General features: G+C 37.5%; 1 protein-coding gene across 1 annotated transcript in view; it reads left to right on the forward strand.

Moving 5' to 3' along the window:
• Positions 1-11,113: 11,113 nt before the first annotated feature.
• The window catches only part of LOC105368765 (homeobox protein slou), a 3,252-nt gene continuing 1,069 nt past the window's right edge, over positions 11,114-13,296 (forward strand). The window contains exons 1-2 of the mRNA XM_011507879.1: positions 11,114-11,211; positions 12,749-13,073. Coding sequence (XP_011506181.1) covers positions 11,145-11,211; positions 12,749-13,073 — 392 coding nt within the window. The 5' untranslated portion in view covers positions 11,114-11,144. The remainder of the gene's footprint in view (positions 11,212-12,748; positions 13,074-13,296) is intronic.

Here is a 13,296-nt window from a genome sequence, read left to right on the forward strand (position 1 = left end):
CGTACTCCTTCCACCCCGATATCCACTTTCCTTCTCTCCCTCCCTCGTCCCCTCCTCCCCCCCCCCCCCTACCCATCCCCCTCCCCACCGCCCTTCACTCACCAACCACGTTAAATCTGGCCGACGCTAATGGACAGCGCGCGATGTCGCGGCATTTTATTAAATCAGACGCCGTTTGTCGGTGATGAGGCCGCGCCGATCGTCCTTCTTCGATAAGAAGAACGAAAAATTAATCAGCCATGTCATCTGATCTGCTGGAATGTCGTTATTGAACAGGAGACTCGGCTTATTGGATTATTGAATTATGTGGAAAGTTTATTGACTGCTGTTAGCTTAGGCTTTACTATTAACAGCCACTACTCTCTTATAAATATGGAACTAATGGCTTCTCCGTCAAAATCTACTGCGATTTAAGACAAATTTTAGGCCGAAGCCAATTACTACTTTACTAACTACTTTAGCATTTAGATTTTGCTTAACTATGATAAGCACAACATAATATAAGCATCGTTCCAATCTCATATAATCATGTTCATTTAAAATTAATTCTATTATAATAAAAGAAAAAATAGCTCGATTGTGATTATTCATACAGCTTAATGTATTCATTCTTTTTCATTTCTTATGCTATTACACGTTAACTTTTTCTCATTCGCACTTCAATTGTATTCTAATACAATATGTTTCAGTTGTGCATGTAAACAAAAAATGATAATACAAATAGGACAATATGAAGCGGAGATTAAAGTAGCGCGGGGACAATTTGTTTCAAGTTATTTTATTTATTTACAGTAAAATGGATGAAACGTTTTCAGCTTAATTCAAAATTTTATCTGTGATTGAGAATCTTGTCGAGTGGAACGCTCTCGTTTTTGCATTTCTAGTTAGCTGTAAAGCAACGTGAGCTTGCCAATCAAGTAGCTTTGTACTACAAATGATCCGTTGATTACTCTGCCATTAAAATGAAAATAGAACGAGCAATCTCTCTAATCTATCACATATACATCGTCACTGCAAATTGTAATAGATAGTTAAGTCTTTTATTAAAAAAAAAAAAAAATCATTTCTATTATTGGAAAGCCACATTAAAGGTCTTAGAAATTACAATTCAATCAACTGTTCTGTTTAAATATACGACACGTTTCGCATTTTCTTTAGTATTGTACAGTTACATTTTTAATCACATGTTTCTGATTATATGCAAAATTTCAGTTTCATTAGTACGTCTCGATTATTATATTTAATGTAAAAAGCGAAAGAAAATTTGAAACATCACGCTGTATCGTGCGACTTAATGTTATTATAAATCTTAATACTATAATTATACATTATTTAAAATTATAAAATTGTATTAATTATGACAATTAGTCGGTGCTAGATAAAACAAACTCAATAACTTTTATCGAAGCAAATATTACCATTCGTAAATCTCAAATACATTGGCCTATGAATATCGAATATAATAATAATTTTTTTTTAACGCTTCTAGAATTATTGAATCGTGAAATACTTAAATAGCTGTTTTAACCGATCGACATAGTGTTTATTTTTTATTAATTTTTAATATAATTATTGTTTGAATGAATAATAGGAAAACACTAATCGATATTAATTGCTTAGATATTATGGATCGTAAAATAAATAAATGAAATATTATTAAAGTGCTAATGTAACTTATAATATTACTAATGAAGTAAAATTTATTCATTTCTAAATGTTTCGTTATAAATTAGTTCTTCTGAAAAATCTCAAACTGATATGACAAATACTTTCGTTAGTAGTAAGTAATCTTCTATATCATTTAAAAGTCATTTAAGAGTATCATATTACAAATACCACATTACATTAAAATGAGTAATTTAATAAAATACTATTATTTAATCAATTACGTTATACGTAATTTTATATACGTACAATTAATTTCGATTGTCGATTATAAAATTTTTTTAAATTTAATACGCATATGCTCTACAAAACATACATATATAATAAATAATCTCTGAGATGAGTTAGTTGAAGCATTTCAAGTATTCAAAACTATATTACAAAAGTGTTGAATTCGAAACACAATAATTATGGAAATGTTTTTCAAGCAAAACTACATCATATATTTACAAATAGTCTCTGGTTTATCACCAGATACCGTACGTATAATAAAGCAAAAAAAAAAAAAAAAAAAAAAAAAAAAAAAAAAAAAAATAATAAAGCAAAAATATATCTCGACTAAAATAAGTGGAATACAATTTTTTTTTAACCGCAAGTTTTTCGACGTCCATTTGGTTGCAAATCGCAAATGAGAGAAAAGCGAAGTATTGGATCTTCAGCAGCGAACTATGTAAAGAGAAACTGCGCGCATTCACGTATCAATAATGTGAAAAAGATGGCGCATCCTAGCAGAGTGATTCGATGAAAGGGGAAAAAAGTAAGTAAAAAAACAAAAACAAAAACAAGTAGGTGCGGTAGAAGGAGCGCGAGCGAGGCAAAGACAGGGAAAGGGATAAAGTGAAAAAGAAAAATATACGTCAAAAAGAAGAGAGAGCTCTCGTTGTCTCTCTCTCTCTCTCTCTCTCATACTCTCGTTTTTCGTTCAGCGCAATATTTCTTTTTGCGGTCTTGCTCTTTACCCTCGACTTTCGTTTCAGCTCGCTTTTCATTCAGCCAATCATGTTGGGCTTCCCTCTATGGATTACTTCATAGCAGTTATATTCACACGCGCGGTCGCTCTTCAATGGATCCGCATTTCCGCGATTGTTAGCGATTTCCAGTTCGTCCAACTGTATTTCTGTATTTCTCTCTGTCTCTCTGTCTCTCTCTGTCTCTCTCTCTCTCTCTCTCTCTCTCTCTCTCTCTCTCTCTCGTTCAGTCTGTAGCTCGAATGGGCTCTATGCTATTACGTTGTTCTAAATCGCTCTACCATACTGCATAATCCACGCTCCCGCGTCTTTTATCTATATTTATCAATTTATTCGGGACTGTGATTGTTAAAAGAAAAATATCCTATTCCAAACTGATACAACTTATCTCTTGTTTAGACATGTACATTATACTTGCCGAATATCTATAATGATATGCATCAAAGACCAAATGATTGCAAATGAATTATTCTGAATCATCGCACGAGAGTGTGTATATGGCGCGTACATTTTTCGAATAAAGTTTTTTCTCAACACCAATAATTAAAAGTCGTATTCAAGGATTCTTCATTTGAACAAAATTATCGATTTACGTCGAATGACTTTCGGTAAATAAAGTCTTTTTATTATAAAAGTATTATTTATAAGAGAATCTCCGAGAAAGAATGAAATAAAATAAAAATATTTTTATATCAAAGACGATCGATCCATTTTTATGAAATAATTTAAATATTTACTACATTAAATGTCAAATATTATTTTTACATTATAATGAACACGCGTCCGTTTAAATATGTCACTATTATCATAAATGTCGATTTTATATAAAATTACCCGACCAATCATTATTACGAGACTAAAAACTCTCTCTCTCTCTCTCTCTCTCTCTCTCTCTCTCTCTCTCTATGTAAATCTCTCTAAGCTCATTTTTAATAATCAAGCACAAAATAAAAAACATCGAGCACAAGAAGCGCCATCGAGTACTTTGCCTACTTAACGTCCCGCTTTGATATGATAAAACGATTACGGCAAAACCTCCATTAAAAATATTATCGAAATATCCTTCAGCCATTATGATCGACGAGAAATCGCCAAGTCCTCCTTATCCTTAAAATCAAGACGTATCGAGTACCCGATATATACTTGCATCCTTCTTACATCAAGTGGAACGATCGCTCGAGTGCTTACCATCTTCAACAAGATTAATAACCTATTCATCCCTCACCCCGACTGCCCATAATCCATAATTTGTCAGCAATAATAATATCGCTTTCACTGCGCGCGCATTACGAAAGTTCGAAAGTTGGAAATTAAAGGTCCGAGCGCGTGGTATTTACGATGTAATAGAGTGGCGGCCGAAGGTCGAACGGTAAATTATTCGGAGCTGCCGGCTAATTGGCGTGCGCCCGGATAAGCTAGACAATGTCATCTTGAGCAGAAAGAGATAGACTCCTTAATCCATTGAGCGGAAGTTTCTGGGACTCGCGCCCAGAACGACACTCTCGAAGAATCATGGTTAGGAGAAAAGAGTCCTTGAACACGGACGCCGGTCAGGCTCCCGCGGCTCCAATTATACATCAAAACTCCCCCGATAAGAAAGGAGGCGCTCCTACGTCGTCCTTTGCTCTCGGCCGCCGGGTAAGGGGCGAGGCCAGAGTGACAATTGCTTTCCCATACATGGTGGGCCACATGCCGAGCGATTACGTAGACGAGCGCTCGAATTCTTGCGCGACTCCTTCCGCGGTAATTGAAGTGCCCGAGCAGCGCTGAACGCGTCAGTCACGTACGCGAGCGACACGACGTACGTACGCGGCTACGTAACCCCCCCCCCTACCGCGAGCCTAAACTATATCTTTCCTTAAGGGTTCGTGGATGGGGGAGGCTTTATTCTGTATTTTTGCATTCATTTTATGACGACGACGATTTTATAATATACTTGATGGCTAATGCTGTTAAGTAAACGTTTAACGAACCAGTCTAATTATGCCCGCATTAATATTCTAAAGATTGTTTCTCGTTGTTATTGTTGTTGCTGTTGTTGTTGTTGTTGTTGGTAGATGTGGATGGACAGTGGTTTGTATTGGGAATCAAGTGGACTCGGTGAGCTTCAACTTCGACTAAGTAGAGCGATTACGGTGTACACGCACGGTATGTAAGACAAAAATCTGTCTAAAATGTCGGATAAATTATCCTGAACATGTGTTTCGCGCAATTGAAATAAAATTTAAATTATTTATACATATTTTTTGTTTATTCGTGACAACTTTAATTTATTGTTATATTACATTTTATGGACTATTGTGTAAAAAGATGAAAGATTTTCTTTATAAAATACTTATTTGGTAGTAATAAATATTTGAATCGTATAAAAAAAAAAAAAAAAAAATGGAGGAAAAAAAGGAGAAAAAAAAGGAAAAAGAATTTTCGTTAAATTCATGTCAATTTTAGTAGTATATAAGTGCTGCACATCTGTTCCTACTCCGATAAATACATTTATTCAAAAAAAAAAAAAGTCTATTCTCCCTCTCGCTATTTCCTAAGCCCTTGCGTTATTTGTGTTACACACATTTTTGACAAACAATCTCTTTTCCATACAAATTATATCGATTTCTAGCCAATTTTATCACTTTTTATTATTGTTAATTTTTTAAAAATATTTTTAACGCCTTAATACTGAATTTTTACTTATCATTCAATTTCTATCGATAACTTAAGAAGCGAATGTTTTACACATGAAATATAACATAAAATACAGAATTTTAATAAATCGCAATGATACTTTTATAAAAAAAAGAAATAAAACTTTTAAAAAAAAATAAAAAATTAAAAAAAATATTTACTAAGACTTAAGTACGATTGTAATAATATTTCTCTATCATGCAATCCTATCGTACAGACAACTTAATACTCTAATTAACGTATGGGTCGAATAAATCAACGATAATCTTTCATCTCTATTACAATATACAAATGTTAATAATATAATGTGTAAGTATGGGGAAATATTTGTAAATAGATGTAATACGTATACTTTCAGTGTCAACAGAATTGCGATATTAGATGGTTTGATTCGTGCTATTTATCCCTCAATATCGTGATCGTTACCTACAGTTTGCCCCCTGGCTTCTTTTTTTATCTTTTTCTCTAATTCTACTATCTCTCTCTCTCTCTCTCTCTCTCTCTCTCTATCTATCTATCTATCTATCTATCTATCTACCTATCTCTATCTTTAGCGCCCACTATAGGATATAACAAGCTCCGATCCTTCTCCACATACTTTTGTATATTTGTATACATGAACGTACAAATGCGTTTGTCCCCTCGAGTTGATGCGAAAAGTGGAGTAATCTGATTCAGAAAACACACCCTCCCTCTTTCTCTTTCTCTTTCTCTATTTTTATGTATATACGTAAGTACATATAGATGTATAATATATTTTCTGAACTCTCGTTCTGACTCAATACTAGCTTATTCAGTGCATTACTCGAGGGTGTCAACGAATCTCCCACGAAGCTTTGTTCATTGATTTCGATTTCCTTCGTTGTATACCATAGGCCTCATTTTTCCGTATAGGCATACAATGTAAGAGCTACCATAATTACCATATAAATCATAGAAATTGACTATGATTACATAGCCCATGACCGTTTTCAAATTAATTCCAGTATATTGCAGACAATTTCATGTATTTTAGATTTGTGTGCTACTGTACGATGAATATGAGAAATCAAAGAATATTTATTAAAAGCACGGAAGGGAATATATTTTTCTTGCTTATTATTTTTATTTTTTTATTTTTTTTTTTTTTTTTTTTTTTTATTATTTATAATATACTTAGTAGTTATCATTGAATTTCTTGAATAGATTAAATACTTCGAATTCCTTTTCTAAATATTTCTTCATTTTTTTATGTTCAACTGTAACTGCTCATTTATAAGAAATAATATTAAATATTTAAAATATAAAATAACAATAATAATAATAATAATAATAATAATAATAATAATAATGATAATAATAATAATAGCAATAATAATAATAGTAATAGTAATAATATAAGTACACACATACACACAAAAATCAAGTTTTAAAAGATAATTACAATTTTAGAAACTAAATAGATAATAAAATAAAAATAATAATAATGAATTTAGCGTTGAATGGAATGAATGTTATTATATTTATATATTATATTTATACTTGTATAACCTATAATTTAATAAAAATACATCCAATAAATTTAATTATCCAATAAAAATATTTAAGTATTAAAATGATAACAAATCTTTATTAACTTTTTTTGTTATTGCTTGAATTTTATAATATTATTTTCTTAAAAGTTGAAAGAACTCGAAAAAATCGTGAATATACTTTGAAAAGAGTCTTATAATTCTTTCATGGAAAAAGATTTTTCGTTAAGTTATGTAAATTTCAATTATCACACGTCTCCAATCAATTATAGTAACATAAATAAACGGTGCAACTATCTATAATATCATTACTGTCGGTGAATATTCCGATTTTAATGGATATATAATAATTTTAATAACAACAATAATAATAATAATAATAATAATAATAATAATAATAATAATAATTTTTAACGTTGTTATCTTATATTGTTCTTACATTATTATACATTATTATAATATAGATTATTTGATTAAAAATTAAATAATTCTATATACATATATGTACATGGTTTTTTTTAATATTAAAAAAGTATTGATCGAAATTTCAAATACTTCAAGATTATGTTATAAGTCTTAAGATTTATGTATTATATATAAGAGAATTAAGCATAGAAATTTCAGAAATTCTATTTGAATTTACTAACCACATTGGTATTTATAAAAAACATTTACGAAATAAATGATCGATTTGAAGATTCGCAAGGTGAAGATTTATTGTCTTAGTATATGAGATTGTTAGAACAAGTGAAGCCTAGTAAAAACATATATTTCTTAGTCCAGGACGATTAATAGTATCGATTATTGAGAAAGATAAATTTGTAAGCATTATCGTACGTAGTGTTAGTATTAGGTTGGAAAAGTTTAAGCAACGAAGAAACCCGTAAGAATTAGCCTCGCATCTGCTTTTCAAAAGCACGTAAAACACCGCAGAGAAGTCCGCGCGGACTTTCACGAAGAGGCGATAGAGCTTCCGCTGAGCTTCGCCTCGTTATCATTCAAATGTATTCCTCCACTTTGCGCGGTTGTGCGCTTCGCGTTTATTCGCGAAGACGTCTGGCCGCTTTGCCACCCCCTTGAATTAATGCCCCGTGTATGCGGAGGCTCGAATAAATTCCGAGGGCTCGGGCTGAAATATTCATCCGAGGTTCGCTCGTTAGCACGGGTGTAGCACTCCGGACAACAAAAACAAAAGCAAAATAAATAAAGGAAAAACTCGCCGGCCGATGTCGATGTTACACTACGTGTACAAGTGGCTTGCGCCGCGTTGCATAAAGCATCGGCCCAATCTCTTTTCTTATGCGACACCACGACTTCCGCTTCGAGCAGCCTTGGAAAAGTTAAATTGCTCACCTTTTAATGGATACGTATACGCATAGTTGCGTATTTGCGAGTTTAAGGGATTTCATTATTCACCCACGTGTCCTCTATCGGTTATTAATTAGCGAAGTTTCGTTAATTTTAGTACTTAACGAATGGTATGCAATTTTCAGTAAAGTACTTGAAAAAAAAAACACGCACACACATATACTTTCTGATGATCGTACCGATTGAAGCGAGCTTACCAATAATTTACAATCATTCAGATTTTGAATAATAAGTAAGTCAATGTGCAATAGTAGTTTTTTGTCAATATGTCGTGCATGAACGAGGTAGAGAAGAGATGGTGAATAAATGTATAATCGATTAAAATTTTCTCCGTAATTAATAAATTTCATATGAAATTAGATAATTCTTCTCTTAATAAAACTAATGAATTTTTCAAATCACTAATTGACAATGATTATTAGGAGATGTTTCTCATTAGATTTTTAGCTTTAGATAGATAAGTGTTTTGTGCTGAAATTTTATTACGAATAAGGTGAATTTATACGAAATATCTTCACTTTCTCGCGCAGAGCTCAAGTGAAAGAATTATAATGTTAATCGACTAAATACAAAAGAACAACAAAAATAAAAATAAAAATTAAAAAGCACTGGAGATAAATGTAAATTTCGCAAATTAATGCCGCTTAATCGAGTAGTAAAATTCGTTTCCCTATCCATAAAATCACTGCACGAGAGCTTCAATTTACTTGGAAATTGCTACCTAAACTTATGCAGTTATCTTTAGCTTCCCGCGAACGTATATACTTCCGATGGCTTAAGCTTTCTCCTATCCTTAATGTGCTGAAAACGTATTTCGTAGCTTAAAGCGCAAGCAGCGAGTTTTCGTTTCGTGGCTTCGCGAACGTGCGCAACGGGGATAAAAGAGAAGAGGCAAACTTGGCGATGTCAAGTGCCAATTATCTCGGGAAAGCCTTTGTGAAGCTTTATTTTTCATAGTCGTGGTTTCGTACTCGCGCCCCGCGATCGAAGGCCGCGTGCTCTTGCCCGTGCGTTGCCATGTTAATGAATTAGCGATCACTCTCCCCGGCTTATCCGCATTAACCTACGGGATTTTATTTTAAAGCACTCCGCGAAAGGACAATGTATAGCGAAGGGTTGGTAGGGAGCTTCGCTCATTCGCGATTTAACGTGCTTAGTGATAATTAAAAGTGAAACATGTGGAGCGAGTTAAGATGCGCAGAAAATTACAGTCGTCGGTGCAGTTGCCTGTATACGCGGCGCGTATATCCCTCGCTTAAGCAGCGTTAATTAATTTCAGCAAATTATAATGGCTTTATTCAATTATGATTTATTCGATAAAGCCAATGAAATGAAAGATTTAGAACTTTGAAACTATGTAAGGTTTGAAATGTTTCGTTGAATGATTGTAATGCAAAATATGACAATGCTCGGTCTCAGTTTGTAATATTTGTTGAATGTGGATCGAAACTATGTAAGGTTTGAAATGTTTCGTTGAATCATTGTAATGCAAAATATGACAATGCTCGGTCTCAGTTTGTAATACCTCGATAAACATAAAAAAAAATAAAATTTTTGTAAATAATTTATTCTAACTCGAAAAAATCTGATTTGAGAGTGTAATTTTCTTTCTTGTTGGATTAACGAAGGCAACTTAATTGGAATGTGAAAAATTATCAGAGAATTGTTTTGTTCACCTTTATTTGCAAATGTTGTGTGCGTCGTTGCTTTTTACACGTAACGAGGCATCTCTTTATACCGCCAACCCCTCCCCATTTGTCTCACCCTCAAATTTGCACTCGTCGTAATAAACGATTAAAGTCATTGCACGTGTTGCGAAAATAGCGATATGATAATACGGATCGATGACGCGCTCGCTTACGCGGTCGATCGTGAAAAATCTCGATATTTGACGTAGTTCTAGTTAATATGCCAAAAGCTGTTCGATATAAATCCAACGTAATTAAAGTCTGAAATATATGTATATGTACATATTGGAAGGTGCATTAGCAATTAAAGTGGAGCGAGCCAACAGATGTAAGGTTTATAACGAGCGTCCTACTTCGTTCCCATTGAATTTCAAGACGTACGAAATTCGCGTAGAAGGGCCTTAATGCTCGCAAATGAGTCGAGTCCGTGGATAAAAAAAAAAAAAAAAAAAAGAAAGAAAGAAAGAAAAAAAAGAAAAAAGAAAGGAAAAAAAAAGAGGCAAAACTAATTATGAGCGGGAGGAAATGTTTAAACGGAGAGAATGCGGAGGTTCGTATATAGAAAGGGCGTGGGGGAGGGGGCGCGAAAGAAAAGCACGAGCCGGCGTCGGGGCACTCGATGCCCCCGGCTACGATCGTCATTACACATTCAATTTGTTCTCGGCTCGTTATCGCGATAATCGACCGGCAATGACTCGGGTCGCGGCACCGTGTCGCCTATCTCTCGCTCAACCTCCGCTACGACCGCGAATCCCGTGCGAGCGCCGAAGCCCCGCGAAGGGAGAGGGCGTGGAGCCCCGAGGTTGCAGTGGTTGTCCCGTGGACCAATGGGCGCGCGCTCCCACCCCCAAAATGGCTGCGCGAGCCTCGCCGCACCGGGAATGAACGGGCGGATTAAGGGTGGTCGAGGAGGCTCGGGAGGCCGCCTGTGGATGCGGTGCGCCGATACGCTCGCGCGCCTCGCTCCGGAGGCCGTTTTCTAGCAGATCGACGCCGGTCGTCAGCGCGTTGGTACGATGCTCGCGGGAGGGACCGCGCTCACTCGCCCTGGGCTGGCCTCCACGACCTCTTGGGAGGTTCTCGTCGTATCCACGGGCCTCGGTGTCACGGACGAATTGCCGCGTTGCGATCGGATCGGCGGACCGTAGCCGCCGCGAGTGCAAGCGAGCTCGTGCGACTCTAAAGACGAGGCCGTTATCGAGCAGCAAGGACTTATTCGCCCACCTCGGCGAAGGCTTTCACGGCGGCGGGAGGACATTGGCATTATGCAGGAGCACAAGTCTTTCCTCATTCGAGATCTGCTTGGTGACGTGCTGGATCATCGCGTTCAAGGTGATTATTCGCCCGCATAAGACGACGATCGATCGATCGATGCTCATCGACGATTGGCAAATTCGTTCACGGCCGATCTCGAAGCGTTGCTTTTAACAACGTTTGACAGCCAAATTACCGAAGTACTCGTTACTCCTTGCACTTTCATACCCGTGCCTTTAATCGAATCAATCGATCGATAGAAGCGCGCGCACACGCACAAACACGCACACGCACGCGCGCGTGCGCAACGCAATAGTTACAATACCGACTAGACGAATGAAACTGCATATAGCTACATTTTATGTCGAAGAATTGCCGATCGATCGATTTATCGATCGATAAATTACCACGGTGTACCACCACCAAATTAGTACGGTCACCGCGAGACTTATAAATCACGAGATACTCAACGAAAGTGGATGCCTGGCAATAAATTGAATTTCGTTGCACGAGTAAATTTAACAAAGACCAGAGTCTTAAATATAAAAGACGTTTGCTTCTTCCGTTTAATTGGCGCTGTAAATTCGAATCGACGCGGGTACACGTGAGTGCGCGAGAAAGGCGAGGACAAACGAGGATTAAGTAGGAGCGAGCGAATCATATGGAGAAGGCATAAAGTACGGGAGTAGATCGTGCATCCCAAACCGCTGAATGCAACCCCCCCCCCCTCTCTCTCTCTCTCTCTCTCTCTCACACACACTCTCTGGATTCACTATTCACTATAGCGGGGCACAATAGGCGCAGAGGCGGTGCGAGCCACGCGCCCGAGTTGCCCACCTGCCCTTCTCACGAGGCGCGTGTTTCCGAGTCGGATAATCGAGGCTGCACGCACGCACGCACGCACGCAATCGATAAAACCATTAAACACAGAACCGCAAAAGGGGTGTCCGCGGGACATCATCGTTAGGCGGCTGCACTCGGGAAGGCAGATGGCCCGCGGATTGTTCCGGCAGTGGCGCTCGTTAGTCGCTCGATTTGCTAAGCGGAACGAGCGCCACCCACTGGGCGAGAATTCCGAGAGCCGTTTACGCATTGTGCGCGGAAAGCCAATTTTCGCGTGAGGATTTGGCAGTTTTGAAGCAGGTTTTCCGTTCGTTAATTTTCGACCAGTTGTCGACTATGTAGCGCTCGTATTGGGCCGATGTTGACCCCAGCTCGTTACAATCCGAATTTCACGTCAAATTAAATCTATCGCACATGTTGAGTATTGGATATTCGTTAAATCCTGCGTGATTCTGACATTCACTCAGCTTCACCGCTATTAAATTGCCACGCTCACGGCAATACTTGGCAACTTATACCGCAGTCCCGTTCATGTAATGTCACTAAAACACGCGGATCGTTGTAGTTCTCTACGTTTATATTTACAATGTTCATTGGGGGCTGAGTAAATATGAGTGAAAATTCTCGGTCGTTCGATTACTGTCGGTCCATTTACTAAGCCTGGCCAAATATCTGAATCCGAGAACCGCGCAAATCTTTTATCAACTAAAGAGAGTACGAGACAAGAGTGATAGACGATAAGCGAACGTGTTACGCTCGATCGTCCCTTCAGATGACTCGGAGGATGACTCGGCTGTGCACTCGGACTCGGAGGACACGATCGACCCAGGCAGCAGCCCTTGCACGAGGCTCAGCAGTCCATCCCCGGGCTCGGCGACCTCCGGCGGTGGCGGCAAGTCGTGCGCGCCCTCGGGCGCCACGACCAACGGCGGCAGGAAGCCCCGGAGGAGGCGGACGGCGTTCACTCATGCTCAACTCGCCTATCTCGAGAGGAAGTTCCGCTGTCAGAAGTACCTGAGCGTCGCCGATAGGAGCGACGTGGCCGACGCGCTCTCTCTCTCGGAGACGCAGGTCAAGACGTGGTACCAGAATCGAAGGCAAGCTCCCCCATCCCATTATCTGCTTATATCTTTGCCTCGATCGTGTTCAGTCGACATTTTTGCAAACTACCAATCGTGTAATTAGATAGTGAGCCCGTAATGCGCACTCGTTGACATTTGAAAATCAAAGTATCGATAGGAATGTAATCGAAATCGATATCCATTATAACCTTACCTTTAAACTTTAAACTTTGATGTAATTTTAATGGACATTTGACAC

This window comes from Ceratosolen solmsi, unplaced genomic scaffold (genome assembly GCF_000503995.2).
Source record: "Ceratosolen solmsi marchali unplaced genomic scaffold, CerSol_1.0 scaffold1, whole genome shotgun sequence".
In the NCBI taxonomy this organism is placed as follows: Eukaryota; Metazoa; Arthropoda; class Insecta; order Hymenoptera; family Agaonidae; genus Ceratosolen; species Ceratosolen solmsi.